The sequence below is a fragment of the Jatropha curcas genome, chromosome 8 (assembly GCF_041381405.1).
Source record: "Jatropha curcas cultivar XTBG-Jc1 chromosome 8, XTBG_Jcur_1.0, whole genome shotgun sequence".
Lineage (NCBI taxonomy): Eukaryota > Viridiplantae > Streptophyta > Magnoliopsida > Malpighiales > Euphorbiaceae > Jatropha > Jatropha curcas.
In genome coordinates this window covers 21932190-21955667 of record NC_143158.1, presented here as the reverse complement: position 1 = coordinate 21955667, position 23478 = coordinate 21932190, and the positions used below count along the sequence as shown (strand labels likewise).

Sequence of the window (23478 nt, the reverse complement as noted above, 5' to 3'; positions counted from 1 at the left end):
AAATCAAGGCTAGATCAGTTGTTCATGCACTTGAAACCAAACAATCTGCTTCACTCGCAGTATCGGAGCCATTTCAAGAAATTGAAACGCAACCGATGCAAGTTGTTGAAGATTTAACAGATAGATTGGATGATGAAAGTCGATCTTATGTTGAAATAGGAGCATCAGATGATGAAGAGGAAGAAGATCAAACCATCATGGGTACCTTAGAAGACGAATATGAAGAAGAGGAAGCTGATGAAGAGGAGGAGGAAGCAGATGATATTGAAGACACTTAAAACTTAGAGCAGTTTTACTGTTACAAATTGATAAATGTATATCTAATTAATATTATTAATGAAGAATTTCAATGGTATTAACTTTCTTTACTCATATTTACCACATGTTCTACAATTCATATAATTGTATAAATTCATTTTATCTAGGTTCTGATATCTGCAGTACAGATGGCTAGAGGCAGAGCGTTTGATTTTGATGCGTCCGGCAGTGGTTCGCGTGGAGGTCGTGGCCCAAGACGCAGTGCCCGTGGACAAGGAGGGTCGATCCCTCATCCTTCTTCAGGTACGTCTGGGGTTTCATCCTCTGCTCAGCGACCAATACTGCCGCCATCACATCCTTCTTCAGGTACGTCTGGGGCTTCATCCTCTGCTCAACGACCAGTACTACCGCCATCACATCCTTCTGCTCCTTCCTCTTCTACCTTTGTTTCTGGACCAGTACAGACTCCACCAGCTGCACAGTCACCTACTGTGCAAGGTAATCATAAATGTCATTACTGTCATTTTAATTATATATTAATTATCTAAAAATTTATAACATTTGTCACTTCTTTTGCAGCTTCATCAGATCCACGTATCACCCTCAGTTTGGTAGCAGGACAGTAAGTACTTATTCAATTTTTCCACAGGCATATTTTGTTCAGATTGTGATGCTTTCGTGTAATTATATTTCACTTCTGTTTTTTTTTTTTCAGCATATATCCATCTTCTCGAGCAGCGAGGCAAATTTTGAGGATAATCAAGCTATATCTGCATAAAGAAGGATACACATGGGATGCCGTACCACAAGAGGCGAGAGACTTTTATTGGGAAGAGTTTGAGGTACTCTTTGGTTGAAGTTATATCATCATTCAATGTTTACAATTCATCAAGATACCTCCTTAGTATTGAAACGATATATTTCATTTTTTGCAGAAACATTTCATATGGGACGAGGCCATTACGGCTATGCTGAAAGTAGCCTAGGAGAAGATATGCGCTGATCGATATGCTGACTTCACCTATAGGATGAGAAGAAGCGGTAAGAAGCAGTAGTGCGTGTCTCAGGAGATATGGGAGAGCTGGCAAAAGGCTTGGGAGGGTCCTGCATTCAAGAGAAAGCGGGAGATATTTGCACAAAACAAGCGCAGTGAGACTAGCGATGATGGAGTAGGACCTTCTCGACACACAGGCGGATCAATATCTGCTATAGAGACAGCTCGATTATTAGTAAGTGAACTAGTTCCTTTATATGAAACTGATGTTTAATGAAAGGACACTATATATATTAATATATCATGCATAAAAATTCATTACAGGCTGAAAAATTAGGTCGTGAGCCCACACCGATTGAGGTGTTTACATACACTCACACGAAGGACCACTGTGAACCCCTCCCCCGAAAACATAGGCATATGATGCATATGATAAAGGACAGAAATGCACGTGAATGTATGAGTCGCCACCTTGTTTAATTATTTTCAGGTAAACTAGGAAAAAACCCTAAGTGACTCCAATTTTAATTAACCTAATTGCTAGATTAATTAACCCAATGTTTAAGGCATGGTCTACGAACCCGAGTTGGATCCCGAGACTATGTCATGCTGATGAACTAACCTATGGATGAATGCTTTGCAGGGTAAAATGAAAATAACTGGACCAAATAAAATGTTTATGTGATTTCGACTTGCCGCTCGGGGTTAAATCCCTAACGTGCCTACGTACTTCCGTTTGAATGGAAGATCAAAGTCAATGTAGTTCGATAGGCCTTCTTTGAAGGGCTTTAAAGGTGTATGCTTAATGCATGAGTGTGTGTATGCTTTGTGCATGTTTGTTTAGGCATTTTGCCAAAGGATCGATTGATTCGATTAGGCATTCGTCGCCAAAAATGTTGGTTTTAAGGCATTTGTGCCAAAAATGGTTGTCGGGCGATTTGTCGCCAAAGTTGATATTTGGGCTTATTATTGCCAAAATTGATGTTCGGGCTTATTATTGCCGAAATTGATTTTGTCAGGCGATTTATCGCCAAAATGATTGATTTTAAGGCTTTTAGCCAAAAATGGTTCATTTTAAGGCATTTTGCCAAAAATAGTCGATTTTAAGGCTTTGAGCCGAAAATGGTTGATTTTAAGGCATTTTGCCAAAATTGTTCGATTTTAAGGCTTTGAGCCGAAAATGGTTGATTTTAAGACATTTTGCCGAAATTGTTCGATTTTAAGGCTTTGAGCCGAAAATGGTTGATTTTAAGGCTTTGAGTCGAAAATGTTTGATTTTAAGGCATTTTGCCGAAATTGTTCGATTTTAAGGCGATTTGTCGCTAAAAATGGTTAATCTCATTTAAAAGCAATTTGTTTGCTAAAAATCGATTAGACCGTAGGCAATTTGTCGCCAGAATAATTAATTAGATGTAGGCAATTTTATTGCCAAAAAAAACGTGATTTGAACGAGGCCATTAGTCACAATTATTGATTAATTGGACTTTTAGGTGAAGTGTTCGAAAATAAGGCAATCATACCATAGTTATTAATTAACTAGGCACTTTAGCCAATATTGTCGGATTTAGGTTTTAATACCACGATTATTAATTAATCGGACGTTTAAGCTTAATCATGTTTTAATTGAGGCAGTTTATTTGCCGAATTGATGACGTGAATGCATTTATGCAACAACTTTAATTCAGAATTGGAGTAGAAGAAGAATATGCATGAAGTGCTAAAATTAAATAGGCAGAGTTTCATTAGTACCTGATTTAATTGGCGATCGCTTCTTAGCTCCAGATTTAGCTCCTCGTTTGGGGAATATTAATTAATTAATTAGAATTTGTTTAATTTTAGTGGCCAAATATCACAACACATAAAAAAAATAAAGACTGAATTAAAAATGCAAAAAGCGGTAAAAGAATCGCAAAAGCGTGAGGGAGAAAGATCGTCCGTCAACACAGATAGGAGTAACCAAAAAATGAAGAGGTAAGTGGCCATTTATAGGCCAAAAACGGGCCTAGGGCGGCAGGTACCACCGCTGGCCGGCGGCAGGTGCCGCCATGTCCGGCGGCCGGAGCCGCCGTGCTCGGCTGCGGCCCCTTGAGCCTTTCACTTCAGAGGAGTTTTCAGGAGTTTCGGATCTCCGAAAAATATTCCGGGACCTATTCCGCGATCCTCGCGACATTCCGGACGTTTTAAGTACCATATTGGCATACTTTCGATGAACTTCCAAAATGGCCTTCGGTCCGGTCGGACTGTCCGTAGTCAAGAAAAATAGGCTTTTCGAGCCTCAAAATTTGAGTATTCACAACCATGATCTGAATACGTTTGTCGACAGATGTGCGGTGAGCGTCAATGTAAGTAACAATGAATAATATTTACATTTACCCTCTACTCGTTGCGAAGATGTACAAAGTTCAATATAATAAAGCTTGCAATTGCATTGATTAATTTTTTGTTTTCAGGAGAACTATACAACAGCTCGTGAGCATCTTGTTTCTTCTTAGACCGATGAATCTAAAGCTGAGTCAAGAATTGACGAGGTAGCGCTTTATCTCAAGGCTATAGGGGGCGAGAAGAAGAGGAAGGTATACGGCATCGGGTCTCAAGCATCACAGTTTTACTGCGGCTCAGCAGCTCACGCTTCTACAGCTAGTGCAGGCTCACAGCCCGAGCACACTGACGAGCACTATACTGAATTACGGGCTCAACTTGTTGATCAGCAGAGACAGATTGCAGAGCTTAGAGCGCATGTGATGCGGCTGTTAGGTGAGCCCGGTGCTGGTAGTTCTTCCTCTGATCCTGCGCCTGCTACAGACCAAAATGTTCGACATCACAGCAGCAGCCACTACCAGCTCCTGATCCCGATGCTGCAGACGATACCTTGGTCACCCCTCCTAGCGATACATCACATCCAGCAGGTACTCCTCCCGGCGATCCGACATCGGATCCTGCAGATGAGCAGCAGCGTAGATTTGATTTTGGACCTTTTTAGTTTTTCATTTGTATTTTGATATTTTGTTCAGTACAATAAAAATTACATTTTTATATTATTCTTGGATTGCGTGTGTGATATATATTTATATATGTCAATTTTCACATGTGCGAAAAAATTATTGTTTCATAATAATATTTAATTTTTTTTATTTTTTTTAACTTTTGCGACCGATTTGCTACCAATAATTAAAATTTTAAATTTACATTTTGCGACCGATTTGCGACCGATTTTAAAAATTGCGACAGATTTTTCTGCGACCAAATTTGCGACAGAGTTTCCAAATGAACCACGACTAAAAATTGCAACCGATTATTCAAGTTTGTGACCGATTATATCGGTCACTAATTTGCGACCGACAAAATCATCGGTCGCAAAAAACTTTGCGACCAGGGATTTTGCGACCGATGTATATCGGTCTCAGATCGGTCGCTAAGTGAAATTAGCAACCGATCTGTGCCATTTTGCGACTGATTGGTCTGTCGCAAAATGGCGTTTTTTTTTGTAGTGATAAGAGTTGAGTTGACAAGAATCTACGTGAGTAACTAGAACTTGGTTTCCATTAGGCAATTTAATGGGAGGACTATGATGATCACAAACATCAATTAAGAATTTTATATTGTGTATAATATGATTAGTGCAACCTGAATCAACAATTCAAGGATCATTTGGACAAAAGGAAAAACATGAAAGTTTACCTGCAAAATTGACAAGTGGACTAGAGGGATTTATAGAAGGCGGTTGTATTAAGGCTAAGACTTATTGAATTTTTTTTTTTAGAGTGAATGGTTAGCATTTTATGAATCCGAGCTAGATGTGCCTTGATCTACTATAGCTGCAAGAGGTTTATGAGTTTTATAACTAAAAAGATGTATCAGTCTCAGCAAATTCACCGTGTTCTTGCACATTTTGGTTTTATTTTAGGCTCTAATAGTCTTTCTAAACCATTTCTATTTTTCTTTTAAAAAAATACAATTCTATTTTTCTTGCTCAATCGATGCTATATTCAATCTCATTGATTAACCAACTCAAACAAACAGTTGTGCTAGATAGAAACATCGCAGAATGTATACGATTCATATATTTTACAAGGCAATACTTTGAAGTAGTATTCGAAGTTCAAATTTCCAACATGGGCTCTATGATATAGTTTTTCAACTAAAAGAAGGAAAGAATAATTTATTTACTAAGTGAAAAAGAATGAGCATAACAAACCTTGAATAAAAGAATTATTCCCCTATTTCAAAGAGTTAAGCAATATGTTAAAACCAGGAAATTAAAAAGAAAATTAATTATCTTCTAAAGGAGCATATGATTTCCTTGTTGTGATACTGAACTGTGTGGAAGACTTGAAAATGGATCCCCAAAAGGATTTAAAGGACTCATTTGATGCGTTTGTGATTGAGGATGTTGAGGTTGATACAGTTGTTGCTGTTGATGTTGTAGCATCATCTGTTGTTGCTGTTGTAACATCATTTGTTGTTGTTGTTGTTGAGTCATTGCCATTTGCACATTTGGTGGAGGTGGTACATTACTTGACATTGCAAATGGGTCATGTTGTTCAAATGGATTATTTTGCATAGTCATCATCCCTCCATATCCATAACCTGCATTTTGTAATTCTAGTTGTCTCCTCGCAGAATCATCTTCATATAAGCTATCTAGTAATAGCCTATCAAATCCACCAGCCTGATTCATTTTTTTTAAAAAACATCATTAAAATATTGTTTTCAATAATTAAAACTCTTGTAATTAATAAACTTTGCAAATTAACTTTAAATTAGGAATTAATATTAAGATTAGTGGAATTTTATTAATGTATCATATATACATTAGGTTAATTACAATATGCTCTTAGAAATTCACCTTAATTTATATATTCGAACATTATTATTTCAAGATTAACAATTTTAGTCCTTGATATTTGTTAATGGCTCCAACACTTTCAAAATATTCTATTTGTCATTAATGGTAATGTAAGAATTACATTAACTAATTTTGAAACTATGGAAACTAAAGATTATATGAAAACAAGTCTAACATAGTATTTTTAAATCTGATGAAAACTTGTCTGGATGTAATCTATGAGAAAATCTATGAACCAAATTAATAATAAAGATGTTTAAATATTTAATCAATATTTAAACCACTAATATATTTGTTTTTGTTAAACTGTTGTAAGAAATAAAAGTCATGAACTGAAAATGTCAATACAAAAAAAAAAAAAAAAAAAAAAAAAAAAAAAAAAAAAGAAACACTAACCAATTGGCTGCCTGTCACATGACTAGTATTGTTACTTGGTGCAGTAACAAGTGCTAGCTCCCATCCTGTTGCATTTGGCCCAACAAGTGCACTCAAAGCATCACTTGATGAAGATAAATTACCATTATCTGCATAAAAAAAAAAAGTGTTTAAATATAAAACTTATTCAATAAATTTAGTTCCATCAGGTAGAATTAATATGAAAATTACTTATTTTACGTTTGTATTTTACTAAAATATACTATTATGTTCTTGCATTTTCTGAAAATACATTAATTTTTCCTTATATTTCGTATCTGTTTACTATTTTGTCCTTCCATTAATTTTTTGTATTCTTTTGTCAATATTTATAATACAACTTCAGAAAAATTAACTATTTTATCTTTGTATTTAGCCAAATTAACTAGTTTTATCTACAATTTTTTGTAATTTTTTAATGGAAAAAATTAAAAAATTTGCCCTAAGGAAAAAATAAAGAAACAGATGCAAAAAAACAGAAAATTAGTATATTTAAAAAAATGCAAGGACAAACTAGTGTATTTAGACAAAATGCAAGAAAAATAGTAATTTTTTACCATAAAATTTAAGTAATATGAGAAAAGTTCCAAAAATTTCCTAAGCTCTTAGTAGCTGGATACTAATTAACATTGCATACAGAGAAACAGTAGTTGAGATAAAACTTCTTGAATGAATTAAATATATAAGAACCGGTTTACCTGTTGGAACAATTGCAAGAGCTAATGCGTTGCTTTCCTCTAATTGTATAGCTTTTTGATTTATTTCATGCAAACCCTACAACCAAAAACTTACATGTGAAAATAGAATATCATAACAAACCTAACAGAAACATTGAAAGAAGTGGAAAACTTGCAAGCAAATCTCCGGTATCATCATAAACAGATATCAACTGTGGAGATTCCACCACCTCTTCTTCAAGTTGAACGTCTTCTGATTTGTCCATTGCTGTTTCATTTTCATCAATTTTTTCAACCTCTTCTTCTATAGGTTCTTAAGGTTCTTCTTTTGCCTTAAGTTCTGGTACTTCTCTCTCTTGATGATATTCCTACCGTTCAACAATTATGTTTATTACAAACTAAAACATAGAGTAATGGTATTATTCTTATTACAGTAATGGTATTTATACAGAGATGAACCTAAAGTCATGAAAACTAAAAGGGAAAGAATACTAATTATACAAGAAAGTAAGGAATCGTAACTAATATGGAAAATCAACTACTATAGAAAAGAAATAATATATACAACTAATATAAGGCATGATTTTAGGCTTTAATAATCCCTTTAAGCTGGAGTATGTAAGTCATAAATACCCAGCTTGCAATGTAGAAAAAGAAACTTGTCCTTGACGAGAGCCTTTGTCAAAAGATTAATTGGCTGATTGGCAAAGAAAATTGATAAAGGAAGAAGAATGCCAACTTGAAGTTTCTCTCAAAAACATGATAATCAATTTCAAGATGCTTTATCTGCAAAACAAGATTAATAGTAATGTGATGATCAAGTTGATTATCACAATATAAAGGTGTAGGTTGCATTAAAGAAATCCCAAAATCTTTTAACAAATTATGCATCCAAACAACTCCTTTATTGGTAGTTGCCATAGCATGGTATACAGTTTCAAGAGAGGAATAAGAGAAAATAGTTTGCTTTTTTTCTTTTCCAAGAAATGAAACTTGTGCCAACAAATATATAATAACCTGTGGTAGACCATCTTATCATAGGACAACTTGCCCAATCAGAGTCGTAATAAGTAGTGCGCGAAAATGAACTAGATGAAGATAGAAGAATGCTTTGATCAAGAGTTTTGTTCAGGTATCGAAGAAAATGATGAGCAACATCTAAATGTGGCTTACGAGGTGCCTGCATAAATCGATTGAGAATATTAATAGGGAAAGCAATATCGGGTCTAGAGATAGTAAGATAAATAAGTCGACCAACTAGTCAATGATAAATAAAAGCAACTTCTAATAAAATCCCATTAGAATCTAAAAATTTAATATTGAGTTCCATAAGTGTGTCAGTTATTCGAGCATCAATAACAGTAGCATCATTGAGCAAGCCAAGGACATACTTGCGCTTACTCAAATAGATACTTTTAGTGAAGCGAGCAATTTCAATACCAAGGAAATATTTTAGTGAACCCAAATCCGTGATACGAAAATGGCTAAGAAGAAAAATTTTAAATTATTGAATGAGTGCTTACCATGTTATCCATATAAATTAGAGGAAAAAAAAAGTTAGGAATACGCCCTAAAATAAATAAAGAGATCAGCATGTGATTACCTGAGATCAAGAATGCATGAGAAAATGTGGAAAACCAATTGCGAGGAGCTTGTTTTAGTCGATAAAGTAACTTATGAAGCTTGCAAGCTAGAGAATACTCTCTTTTTTATCACATTTTTCAGGCAAGACATATAAACCTCTTCATTTAGCTATACATGAAGAAAAGCATTTTGAACATCAAGTTAGTGTAAAGGCCAATTTTTCACTGCAGTAATAGCTAAAAGAACATGCACTATCAATAATTTTACTATAGGAGCAAAATTATAATGATAATCAACCCCTTCAACCTAGATAAAATCTTTGGTAACTAGATGTCCCTCATATCTTTCAATACTATCATCATATCGCCTTTTGATTTTAAAAATCCATTTGCAACTAACTGGCTTCTTGTCATGAGGAAGAGGAATAATAGACCAAGTCTTTGTGTCTTCTAAAGCAAAAAGTTTAACATCAATGGCTTGCCTCCACTCAGGAAACCTAATGGCTTGGTAAAATTTGTAGGTTCAATATCAAAAGACAAAGGGCTAAGAAAATGCACAAAGGACAAGAAGTAAAATGATGATAAGAAAGAAAATCTTCAAGAGGATATTTCATACCTGAATGTAAAGACGAGTGACGAGATTAAGCATGAGAGCAATGATAATTTTTATACTTAGAAGGTAGGCAAATTTCTCATTGGAAGTAAAGCAGTGGTAGGTGCATTAGTGGAGGATCTTGAACTGAATGATATACAAGGTCTGTTGAATTTGTGGTTGGAGAAATAGTATTAGGAGAGGATAAGGAGAGGATGGAAGGGTCCATACTACTATCTTCTTCTATTGGAAAAGAGAGTGGAAATGAATCTTCAGTTTGCTTCTTGTACATGATGAAAATGTTTGTTCATGAAAATTTACATCATGACTAATAGAAATTTTTTGTGTGAAGTTAAAATATTTTATAATCCTTTTGACCATATGAATAGCTAATAAAAATTCTAGGTGAAGCCCGTTTATCAAATTTATATGTGATGTGAACATTAGGTCTAAAGCATAAACAACCAAATGCATGAAGATGTTGAAATGTTGGTGCCTTATTAAACGGTAACTCAAATGATGCTTTATAGTTGAGAGCTTTGGTAGGCATTTGTTTAGAAGATATGCAACGGTAAGAACACATCCCTCTAAGATTTAATAGGTAAACCAACTTGAAAACGAAGAGCCCGAGCTAAGTATAACAAGTGCCTATGTTTGTGCTTCACAACACCATTTTATTGTGGTGTGTGGGTGCAACTATGCTTATGAACAACACTAAGTGAATTGAAGGAGGGGGCAATATTATTAAAAAATTCAGTATCATTATCACTTCGAACCCATCCAATTGTGGCATTAAATTGTGTTTTTATCATGGAAAAAGAATTTTCAATGTAATGATAAACTTGAGACTTAGATTGAAGTAAGAAAATCCAAACACCATGAGAAAAATTATCCATGATAGTTAAAAAGAAATTTGCACCATTCAAAGAGGGGGTTGAATATGGTCCCTAAACATCAACATGAAGAGTTTAAAATAGGAATTCGTTGAAATAAAACTAATAGGAAATCATACACATCAACATGAAGAGTTTAAAATAGGAATTCGTTGAAATAAAACTAATAGGAAATGATACACCAGTTTGTTCTGCCAAAGGTCAAATAAGATATGGATGTTTATTGGAAAAATAATATTATTGATATGAGGTAATAATTTTAACATGTTGACCAGGATGTCTAAGACGCAAATGTAAAATATCCATAATTGAGGTTTTTACAGAAAGACCACCGTGCTCCTTTGCCAAACCTATAAACTTCTTCATCGCCAGGTCCTGAAACACACAAAAATGAAGAAAAACATAAACTGAACAATTAAGTGTTTGATGATTTTGCTAATGGAGAAGGAAGGAACATAAATCACATTTTTTATAAGCATGTAAGAGTTGAGTTGACAAGAATCTATGTTAAGTAGAACTTGGTTTCCATTAGGCAATTTAATGGGAGGACTATGATGATCACAAACATCAATTAAGAATTTTATATTTTGTATAATATGATTAGTGCAACCTGAATCAACAATTCAAGGATCATTTGGACAAAAGGAAAAACATGAAAGTTTACCTGCAAAATTGACAAGTGGACTAGAGGGATTTATAGAAGGTGGTTGTATTAAGGCTAAGACTTATTGAATTTTTTTTTTTTAGAGTGAATGGTAAGCATTTTATGCATCCGAGATAGATGTGCCTTGATCTACTATAGCTGCAAGAGGTTTATGAGTTTTATAACTAAAAGATGCATCAGTCTTAGTAAATTCACCGTGTTCTTGCACATTTTGGTTTTATTTTGAAAATGATCTTATAGGCTGAAAATTTGGATCATATTTACATTTTCAGGCTTCATACAACAACGAGACCCAAAATGACCCTACTTTCCGCAATAGTTATAGTGATAAGGAGGCCCATTTCCTTTTGATTGATTCCTTTGGGTTGCACTAAAAATAAGAACCATTAGTTGAGGCTACCATGGCTGATTTGTCTTGATAACTCACTGTATATATTAATCATTTTGATGGATCGTTGCTGTTCTTCTTGCAAGATCAATGAATAAGCTTTAGATATTGATGGCGGCAAATGATTCATCATAAGGAGTTGACTTCTCAAATGAATATAGGACTCCCCCATCAAAAATTAAATGACACGATGAAGTTCCTGAATACTATTGAGAATGGCACTACATGAACAAGCTTGACAATCATTATAAATCTCTAGTTCATCCCACAATCCTTTTAACATTGTATAGTAGTTGGCCACTGAATTATTCTACTGTATGTGATATATGGGACACTGGATTTCAAAAACTCTTATAGTATTTTGTTGAGAGAAGCGAACATGAAGATCTGTCCATACATCATAGGCTTTCTTTATAGAAATTACACTATTAGTGATTTCTTGAGATACAAAATTGAGCAACCAAGATAAAATCATTTTGTTACAATGACTTCAAAGAGCGTATGAAGATGATATTAGATGAGGCTACTTGATATTGCTATCAATGAATTCTTTTTTTTTTTTTTTTTTTTTTTGCTTCAAAATCCATGGTGATAGCATGATATTCTATATAGGATAATTGTCTCCCGTTAGGAATTGAGAGATTAATATGGTTCTCGGACTGTCAAAATGATGCTCAAACAAACAGTTGTGCTAGATAGAAACATCGCAGAATGTATACGATTCATATATTTTACAAGGCAATACTTTGAAGTAGTATTCGAAGTTCAAATTTCCAACATGGGCTCTATGATATAGTTTTTCAACTAAAAGAAGGAAAGAATAATTTATTTACTAAGTGAAAAAGAATGAGCATACCAAACCTTGAATAAAAGAATTATTCCCCTATTTCAAAGAGTTAAGCAATATGTTAAAACCAGGAAATTAAAAAGAAAATTAATTATCTTCTAAAGGAGCATATGATTTCCTTGTTGTGATACTGAACTGTGTGGAAGACTTGAAAATGGATCCCCAAAAGGATTTAAAGGACTCATTTGATGCGTTTGTGATTGAGGATGTTGAGGTTGATACAGTTGTTGCTGTTGATGTTGTAGCATCATCTGTTGTTGCTGTTGTAACATCATTTGTTGTTGTTGTTGTTGAGTCATTGCCATTTGCACATTTGGTGGAGGTGGTACATTACTTGACATTGCAAATGGGTCATGTTGTTCAAATGGATTATTTTGCATAGTCATCATCCCTCCATATCCATAACCTGCATTTTGTAATTCTAGTTGTCTCCTCGCAGAATCATCTTCATATAAGCTATCTAGTAATAGCCTATCAAATCCACCAGCCTGATTCATTTTTTTTAAAAAACATCATTAAAATATTGTTTTCAATAATTAAAACTCTTGTAATTAATAAACTTTGCAAATTAACTTTAAATTAGGAATTAATATTAAGATTAGTGGAATTTTATTAATGTATCATATATACATTAGGTTAATTACAATATGCTCTTAGAAATTCACCTTAATTTATATATTCGAACATTATTATTTCAAGATTAACAATTTTAGTCCTTGATATTTGTTAATGGCTCCAACACTTTCAAAATATTCTATTTGTCATTAATGGTAATGTAAGAATTACATTAACTAATTTTGAAACTATGGAAACTAAAGATTATATGAAAACAAGTCTAACATAGTATTTTTAAATCTGATGAAAACTTGTCTGGATGTAATCTATGAGAAAATCTATGAACCAAATTAATAATAAAGATGTTTAAATATTTAATCAATATTTAAACCACTAATATATTTGTTTTTGTTAAACTGTTGTAAGAAATAAAAGTCATGAACTGAAAATGTCAATACAAAAAAAAAAAAAAAAAAAAAAAAAAAAAAAAAAAAGAAACACTAACCAATTGGCTGCCTGTCACATGACTAGTATTGTTACTTGGTGCAGTAACAAGTGCTAGCTCCCATCCTGTTGCATTTGGCCCAACAAGTGCACTCAAAGCATCACTTGATGAAGATAAATTACCATTATCTGCATAAAAAAAACGTGTTTAAATATAAAACTTATTCAATAAATTTAGTTCCATCAGGTAGAATTAATATGAAAAATTACTTATTTTATGTTTGTATTTTACTAAAATATACTGTTGTGTTCCCGTATTTTCTGAAAATACATTAACTTTTCCTTATATTTCGTATATGTTAACTATTTTGTCCTTCCATTAATTTTTTGTATTCTTTTGTCAATATTTATAATACAACTTCAGAAAAATTAATTATTTTATCTTTGTATCAAATTAACTAGTTTTATCTACAATTTTTTGTAATTTTTTAATGGAAAAAATTAAAAAATTTGCCCTAAGGAAAAAATAATGAAACAGATGCAAAAAAACAGAAAATTAGTATATTTAAAAAAATGCAAGGACAAACTAGTGTATTTAGACAAAATGCAAGAAAAATAGTAATTTTTTACCATAAAATTTAAGTAATATGAGAAAAGTTCCAAAAATTTCCTAAGCTCTTAGTAGCTGGATACTAATTAACATTGCATACAGAGAAACAGTAGTTGAGATAAAACTTCTTGAATGAATTAAATATATAAGAACCGGTTTACCTGTTGGAACAATTGCAAGAGCTAATGCGTTGCTTTCCTCTAATTGTATAGCTTTTTGATTTGTTTCATGCAAACCCTACAACCAAAAACTTACATGTGAAAATAGAATATCATAACAAACCTAACAGAAACATTGAAAGAAGTGGAAAACTTACAAGCAAATCTCCGGTATCATCATAAACAGATATCAACTGTGGAGATTCCACCACCTCTTCTTCAAGTTGAACGTCTTCTGATTTGTCCATTGCTGTTTCATTTTCATCAATTTTTTCAACCTCTTCTTCTATAGGTTCTGAAGGTTCTTCTTTTGCCTTAAGTTCTGGTACTTCTCTCTCTTGATGATATTCCTACCGTTCAACAATTATGTTTATTACAAACTAAAACATAGAGTTGTATGTCTCAAAGGTAAATTTAATCGGTACATTTTAATGGATACTGTAAAAATAGATAAATTGTGATAAAAAAGATTATATATATATATATATATATATATATATATATATATATATATATATATATATCAACTAGCTCACTTTTTTTTATTACATGCATCTCTCGCATTGAACCTCTAAAAAATGGGTCTAACTCGTCTTCTGATTAGAAATTTATGTTAAAATCAATAAATAAATAAAAAATTGAGTAGATTGCATGTTAGGATCAATTTTGGGGCAAATTAATAAAATTTGGTTGTGTTCGGCAATAACTTTTAAAGTAGCTTTTAGCATTTTGATTAAACACTATTTTTTATAGTATTCAGTAACATAGCATTTGAACTGGCTTTTTTAGAGGTTAAGGTAGTGTTCTAAGGCTTAAGTAGCTGATCAAAATGCTAAACACTATTTTTTTTTAAATATTCAATAATATACATTTGAACTAGCTTTTCAAAAGTTAATGTAGATTTTTATAAAAGTTACGTCCCTATAACATTTTGCTGTTAGGAAAAGTTATTAAAACAGCTAAATATTATTAAAACAGCTAATATCTACCGAACCATTTAATTTTGCCGAACAAGCCCTAAGTAAAAATTAAGGCAGCAGTCTTATCAAGAGATTTGTCTACGGTACTTGGCACTGACAATCTTGGGTTTAGCTTTAAAATTTCGACCTCGTTTTCTCATCTCCAACCTCTATCTTAACTTCCATTGTTTCTCTAGAAAACCTTGCCCAACAAGATTTGATGGAATCTCTCCCATTCCAAAACATGAAAGTAACAAGATTTGAGTTTGGTTTACCAAAGATTTCAGGGTCGGGTTTGTTATGGAGTTCTTAAGGTTGGTTTATGTCGCCAATTTTCCATTCCTAACATAAAGTGTCCATTCCTAACATCAAGTGTCCATGCCTCACCTCAAGTTTCGTTCATGGCACTAAGTATAGCTTATCCAACATCTTCTCTTGGATTAGATTGTACATAATGGTTTATGAGTTTTGAGGTCATATGAACTTGAATTGGAAAGACTTAGGTTTTAGTGCGAGTTTGTGTTTTATGAGTAAATTGGCATGCTTTTATTGTGTTTGATGATTTTAGAATGATAAATGGATGTTGAGTAATACGAGTTAAGGGTTGTATTAAATGAAATTACCATCCAATCATGTTTATCGAAATTTTTTGAATTAAATTAGGTTTTTGGGTCGAATTGAACAAACTGATGAATGATGAATAATTTATGATATTAAATAATTCTAACATTGATTGATAGTGTTCATAACCATTTCAAGGTTATATTGCATCTCACCATTTTTGGGAGTTTCGGCGTATGTATGACCATGAACTTGAGAAATGATATTTTAATGTTTGGTGGGGGTAATTTTAATGATTCGTTTTATAGTCATTTTAAGTTTGAATTGCTTGGATGAGCCTTTGAATCTTGTTTTATTAGGTATTGTCTTAAGAATTGTTCCTCTAGGTTATGGTTTGAGACTATGTTGGAGTATTAGATTAATAAAGTAAGACGCATGGTTTGTTCTAGTTTGAGTTATATTTGCCTTGGATTATGCATTGGTGTTTGTTAAAATAAAATAAAATAAAAACCATGATGACAAAAATTAAGTTCTTACCAATCTTTTATGAACAGAACCCATTTGAGGTGCTTCCTTGATATATTCTTCCATTGTTGCAAGAAAAGATGGAGGTGGCTGCTTGGAAGAAAAGTTTGTAACAATATATAATTAGCATACACTAAAATTTTTTATTCCGTAAATCATAATAGAATATAAAGTAATATAATCAAATGCAGTTTCAGTGCAATGTTTATATTAAAATAACTTCTATTTATATTACATTTCATTCTATTTCTGCTTATTAAATAGAAAGAAAAACCTGTCTCAATGTTGGAAATTGAAAGTTTCTGGCTAGCTCCAAGCCCTTGCAATATTCGTAAAATTCAGCAAGCTTTTCAGCCTGAATAACAAAAGATAAGCTTATAAATAAATTTAACTATAATAACTAAGTCTTAATCTCAAATGAATCGGATTTTGGTCATAACATGAAATTCTTATTTTGTGAATTAAGACATAAATATATAGTTTAAACCTGCTGGCCAGCTCGTTTGTATATATTGAGTGCTTTCACCGCATCATGCCTTGACATATCAAAAAACTGAAAAAGAATTTCCAGTTTCTGTTAGTATAAAATACCAAAATTCTTGAAATATATATAAATAATATATTAGCAAGGAAATTAGGTGACTAAAAAGTATTTACCATGTCTACAAGATTAATGATTCCATCATTAATTGCACAATATATTTTAAAGCTCTCCTTTAAAACCTACACCGAAAAAAAAAAAAAAAAAAAAAGAAGTAAGCCACATTTATAATATGTATTTCATATAAGAAAACATCAAATTATAATTCATACCAAAGCCAACGCATATTGTACAAGATAATTGCAATAAGCTGTTCCTTCAGGCTACAAAAATTAGAAAACAATAATAAAATTGGAACGCAATTTAAAACTGAATAAGAAAAATAAAATAAAATAAAAAATTTGAATAAGTAATGTTCGTCATTACGTGGCAACCAACTAGGCGAAACAGAAGTTGTTGGAGTGCAGGTAGCTGATCTAATAGAGCATCACGATTCAAAAGTCTTGTTCTACTATGTGCCTGTCATTCCAAATAAGGGATACGACAAATATTCTAAAAACTAAATGAATAAAATAACGATTTTTTAAATTTTATTAATTAATATCTTATTTTCTTTTTTAGTATTTTTTATAACTAGTCTTGTTATAATTGCTATTCAAGTCTAGCTGAGGCGATGGTTAAAAGAAAATAGAGAAACACAATTCTACTATATATAAAATGAAACCAGTGAAAATCATAAAATAAACGTAAAATAAATTTCACGTTCATAAATATTAAAATACAAACCAAAATTCATCTGGCTTCCATCCCTAAATTCAATATGCACTTAAATTTTCAACTGAATTATTTTATTACATAAATATTTTAAATTATATAATGAGTTTTAGTGGTTAGTAGGTACCCACAGCTTTAAACTCACATCGATCAAATCCAAGGATAATTAATTTAATATCCATATCCATTTCGAATCTATTTAAGTAATATCTATACATATTTTAAATAGATTTTCATGAATTGCGTGCTTGCAAAAAATCCAACCCACTTCTATCTTAGTTAAAACTGATAGTGCGAGCCTCCACACTTAACACATTAGCATTGATTAGAAAACACATTAAAAACTCAAGAAAAAAAACTATATTTTCCTCTAAAACTTATTAGAAATTAGCATCATGTAACTCCCCCAATCAATCAAAAGGGTTAGGTTTTTTCTTCTCTCAATTAAAAAAATTATTATTAAAAAAATTGATTAAAATTGTAAAAGAAGTGTTAAAATTGTAAAGAACCTTGGTTGCTGCGGGTGATGACTTGGTCAAACGTTCAGCCTCAATATCATACTTTAAAATCCTAAAACACTCTAACCTTTCCTCCAAAAAAAGAGCATACGTGCGAACCCATGCAGAGCAATCCCAGGCTACATCACAACAAATTAATATTAAAATTTAATATTCAATATTGAAAGTAAAGCATTTAGCATTTTTTTTTATATTAAAATTAAAGAATTATAATTTATGAAAAAGAAATATACCCATTGGACTTGAGTCATCTTTGAAATTTGATATTTGGAGAATATTTCCTCTATGTGCATAATTTAAAAGCTCTTCTCGAAATGTAGGGTCTCCCTCTCTCAATGTTCGATGAATCACAATCAATGTCTTTATCGCAACCTGTTAACAACACAAAATTCCACTTATAAAATAATGTTTTTAACAATTCACCTTCGCAAAGAGCCAGTGAAAGATCAAGAAATTAACTCAGATATCATATTAGAAAATGTCTAATTTATCATAATATCCCAAACTTTATACATTTTTATAATTTTACTTTATTTTGACTTTTTTTTTTTTATCAATTTTACTATAATTTCGCCCTTTTGTAGCAATAGTATTCTTAATTGCAATTATGGATAGAATTACAACGAAAAAGTATTTTTCATTCTTTTTTTAAATTAATAATAAAAATAAAATTTTAAATGTCTTTTGAATATCAAATTATATTCACGTTGTTTAGGTTTTGTGCTTACTTTTAACATGAAATGACCTAAACCATTTTGGTTGGTTTATCTTTCTCATTATATGTTATTTAGTCTACTTATATTTATCTAATGTGGAATTACTCATATACTTCAACAAGACTGGATGAATGTATTAGAAGAATATTTTTCACGTTATTTAATAAAATGTGTAATGCATAAATTTGGCCTTGAATTTTAACTAATTCTCCTTGTAGTTCTCTAAACTTTGAAGGGATTTGATAATCATCTTATACTTTCACATTTCAGTAATAACTGTGCCTTTTACCAAAATGGAATAACTTTGCAGGGGCATTCAACTATGACCCTACACTTTCATATTTTATTTTGTCGAAAGATATAATTATTACTAAAATATGAAAGTATGGAGGCATAATAGGTCTTGATTAAAGTTTAGGAGGCCATAAGGATAATCGCCTAAAGCATAAGGTCAAATCTATACATTAGGCTACTTAAGAAAGATAAAAATAATTTAATTCATATTATGATTATTTCGTGCGAATGCAACTCCCTCCATCTCATATATATATATATATATATATACACACACACACACACGTTCACTTTCCTTTTTCTTTTGTCCCAACTTTTCTTTTTCTTTTGTTCCAAAATATAGTCCTATATTTTTTTTTTAAGAAAATAAATGATTGTATTAAAAGGAAGAATCCAACACAACGAAAGGCCAAATAGAAGAAAGGACATCCTCAATCCAAATAGCAACATCAAAGAAAGAAAAAGCTAATTCAGCTAACCCATGGACAAAATATAGTTCTATTTTCTATTTTAAAAGATCATTTATTATTTAATTTCTTAATATACTCCTATTTAATGCATAGTTATATTTCCAATTGTATATACTGCAATCATTAATAGAGGAGTATTTCAGGAAAAAACTAAAAAAAATATATAGTTTAATTATATATTATCTTTATTCCATAATACTATTTGTTAACAAATTTTTTTTAATTTACGTGAAATTCAAACTAGACCTATATACACGTGATGGAGGAAGTATTTTACACTGATTGCGTAAGAAGTGTCAACGGAGGAAAATATTTTCAAGTTATTCATTACTAGTGTTTAAAATCTTCCTAGAAATTTAGCAACCTTTATATATATATATATATATATAGCCAGAGAAATTTAAAAGGGAGAAGAAATTACAATCCAATTTCTTGTCTTTGATAATCTCCTGGCAAGAGCGTGAATGCAATATGCCACATCTGCTCGTGGACGTATTACTGAAGTTGCTGAAAAGATCTCTGCATATTATCCAAAACCCAAAACCAAATCAGGTTAATGGATATTCGATTTTAGGGTTCCTTTTTTCTTATCATACTATCTTTTTCATAGACCAAAATTATATAAACTTAAACTCAATCATCTAAGGAAACCAAATCCTACATTTCCATTAAGAGTTTCAGAATTATATAAGAAATAATCTAAACTAAAAAAAAAAAAGAAAAGAGAGAGCATTTTAATGAGGTGTTCTTTTATGTTATAAGAAGGTTTCATTTCAATAGAGATAGAGATCATCCATTTATACATAAGCTTGGGAAAAAAAAAAAATTAAAAAAGGTATTGAATCAGAAACTCATGCCTAACTTCAAAATCTAGGTGTCAAATTTGAAGCGCTATAGAAATAAGAACGTTTCAAAGTCTTTGAACAAACAATATAGAATAAAAATCAAATAGGTTTTTTATTTAAACTTTTTTTACTAATTTAAAACTTAAATAAATTCAAATTATAATAGAAATAAATTTTTGAAAATGTAATGCATAAATGCATATATATATAAATTTTATAAACCTACTTCGAACATGGCGTTCTTTGGGAGGGCACTCAACGTGATTGGTGGCCTTTACGATCGCAATATCCAATTCCTTTTATTGAAAAAGAAAAGAAAAGAAAATCAAAAACTATAAAACTAATAAATGCAAAAAATAAAAAAATAAAAAAAAATTCAGATTCTCCTAAAATGAAAATGAACAAGATCTTTGAAGAACAATTACCTTAAATTCACTATTAACCTTGGCAAGCCCAACCGTTGTGCTGTCTTTAAGTGCCCCATAGGCTTTTCTGAAACTCGTAAAGGTTCCCATTGTAATATTTCCTTTCTCAACTGGGAAAAAATATATACATAAAAGAACACAAAAAGAAATTATGAGGAAATGTAGATTTCTTTTTGTGTCTCGATTTGAGAGAGGGAGAGAGAAGAGAGTTTTGTTGGTTTTTTCCTTTTTGCTTTCCTCGAATTTTTGTAAATGTTTGTATTTTCTTTTTGGGATATTCACTATTACTTCCAAAATGTGCGCAACAACATGAGGACTAATTATAAGAAAGTGACAATCTAATAATTTTCACTAATTAATTATTAATTTTTTATAACAAAAATTAGTTTCTTTTCACTTAATTTGAGAATGAAAATCTAATTATTAATTATTTTATATGTATTGGAATAATTATTAAAAAAAATATTATTTTCCCTTCCATTTAACCAAAATACAGCGATGGATGTAAAAAAAATTTTTGGGGTTTTAATTTTATGAGGACTCAATTTTCAAAAAATCCACAGGCATCTGAAGGAACTTTATAAAAAAAAGAGAGATCAATGGACCCATCTTTTTAACGTGTATCTGCTAGATATATATAAAAATATACTTTTTCCGTTTCATTTTGTTTTTATTTGTATGGCTTGACAAAACACATATTAAGAATTTAGTCCATAAAAATTATTCACTATTACTTCCAAAATGTGCGCAACAACATGAGGACTAATTATAAGAAAATGACAATCTAATAATTTTCACTAATTAATTATTAATTTTTTATAACAAAAATTAGTTTCTTTTCACTTAATTTGAGAATGAAAATCTAATTATTAATTATTATATATGTATTGGAATAATTATTAAAAAAAAATATTATTTTCCCTTCCATTTAACCAAAATTAAATGATATATACAGCTATGGATGTAAAAAAAATTTTTGGGGTCAACATATAAAAAAAATATTATGAAAAGGGTTTTAATTTTATGAGGAGTCAAATTTAAAAAAATCCACAGGCATGTAAAGGAACTTTATAAAAAAAAAAGAGATCAATTGACCCATCTTCTTAATGTGTATATGCTATATATATAAAAATATACTATTTCCGTCCTATTTTGTTTGTATGGTTTGACAAAATACAAATATTAAGAATTTAGTCAATAAAAATTATTTTGGCATTTTTTACTCTTAACTTATTAAAATATTAATAAAAGTCATTCATTTAATGAACAATCATAAATATTATTATAGAAAAAATAATTATTTAAATATATAAATTTAGAAATCATGCAAGCATTTTGAAACATCTAAAAAAGGAATAAGAAGAAACAATTATTACATATATCATTTTTTATTATTAGTAGATAAAAAAATAATTTTTATGCAATCAAAGCCTTAGTATAATGGTTAACAATGAGACATTGAAGCCTTTATTCTCCACATTTATTGAGTTTGGTTGTAACTTTCATCTTTATATGGATTTGTTTTGCCCTTGATGGATTTGTAATTTGTGCCATATAATATTAAAAACTAATTTTAAAAATAGAATAAATTAAAAATAATTTCTGTGAAGAATAAAGATGAATAAAAACTAATTAAATAGCTAATTATAGTTAGCATCACAAACACCAAAGAAGTACTATATATAGTGATGTTATTTAAGATTATTTATTTTTAATACTAATATTTTATATTATCATGATATTATAGTTAAGAATTATAACGAAAAAGACATGCTATATATTATAATTTGTAATGATATTACATTTGATTATTATAGTACTAATAATATACAATCTGCTAAAATGTTAATTATAATCATAATCATAGTAAAAAAAATGTATATAATTAATTTATCTAAAATGAATTATCATTATTCATTTTTACATTTAATTACACTGAAAGCAATAAAGTATTAGATTTATTTTGTTGTCAAGTGTAGTTTAATTAAGTTGTTTAAAAATATAAGTATGATTAAAAATACAGCAATATTATTAATTATACATAATATATAGTGATGTTATTTAAGAGGAACAGTGACAGAAGAAAAGAAAAAAGGAAAACCAAGCAGAATTTTTGATAGCCTTGATCGGATGGTTGATCTTTAGCCCATCTTGATGAAATTTTGATATCTTGTCCTACTTACATAGCTCTAAAAGGTGACCGATTCTGATTCTTAGTTTGGCTCTCTCTATCAGTGAGATATACCCACTTTATCTCTTGTATTGTTATTGAAATCCACATTTTCGGTGAAGATTAAGTTTTTAACAGCCAATGTTGTACCTTGATGATGTTGGTGTAGTCTCTAGTTAATCTAGAGAGAAACTCTGTGTAACCCATTAATTTTATTAATAGAAGATTTTGAAGTGGATTACGTGTTTTTTCCTTTCTTGTAAGAGGATTTTCCACATAAAAATTAGTGTATTTGTGCATTACTATTTTTGTTATTTTGCTTGGCTGTTATTAATATTATTATCTCCCCCTGACATTCAACTAGGGAGGTTCGCCATATCCGCCATCTTTTTGTAAGCAATAGCTTCTCTATTGATAAAGCTTTGCTCATCATATCAAAGTTATTATAAGTTGTGCGTATTTTCTCAAGCTGAAACTTGAATCCAGTGTTACCTCACATCAATATGTTTTGACCTGGAATGAAAAGTTGAGTTCTTGCTAAGATGAATATCGTTCTGATTATTACAGAATAACACATATCCTCCTGTTTAAGGCTCAATTCTTATAGGAGTTTCTTCATCCACAAGAGTTCTTTTCTTGATTTTGTAATTGTAATATACTCGGTCTCAGTGGAAAGATAAAGTACACGTTTCTGTAACTTGCCGCTAAGACACTACTACTCCTATAAAAATCATCAAGTACCTAGAAGTGGATTTTC

At 30.9% G+C, this 23478-nt stretch overlaps 1 protein-coding gene across 2 annotated transcripts; it reads right to left on the bottom strand.

Moving 5' to 3' along the window:
- Positions 1 to 5448: 5448 nt before the first annotated feature.
- Positions 5449 to 20777, bottom strand: LOC105631090 (putative clathrin assembly protein At5g57200). Of its 2 annotated transcripts, none has more exons than XM_089724602.1 (15): positions 20552 to 20777; positions 20353 to 20422; positions 19703 to 19800; positions 18035 to 18173; positions 17793 to 17920; positions 16936 to 17028; positions 16782 to 16832; positions 16626 to 16691; positions 16456 to 16521; positions 16243 to 16323; positions 15981 to 16058; positions 14082 to 14273; positions 7211 to 7286; positions 6495 to 6622; positions 5449 to 5921 (listed from the first exon to the last, which is right to left on the bottom strand). In XM_089724602.1, the coding sequence occupies exons 1-15, from the start codon at positions 20639 to 20641 to the stop codon at positions 5532 to 5534; spliced, it is 1746 nt and encodes a 581-aa protein (XP_089580728.1). In that variant the 5' UTR covers positions 20642 to 20777; the 3' UTR covers positions 5449 to 5531. The 2 variants fall into 2 exon arrangements, with proteins under 2 accessions (XP_089580728.1, XP_089580727.1); XM_089724601.1 differs by lacking the exons at positions 5449 to 5921; positions 6495 to 6622; positions 7211 to 7286 and adding exons at positions 11995 to 12644; positions 13217 to 13344; positions 13927 to 14002.
- Positions 20778 to 23478: the final 2701 nt, after the last annotated feature.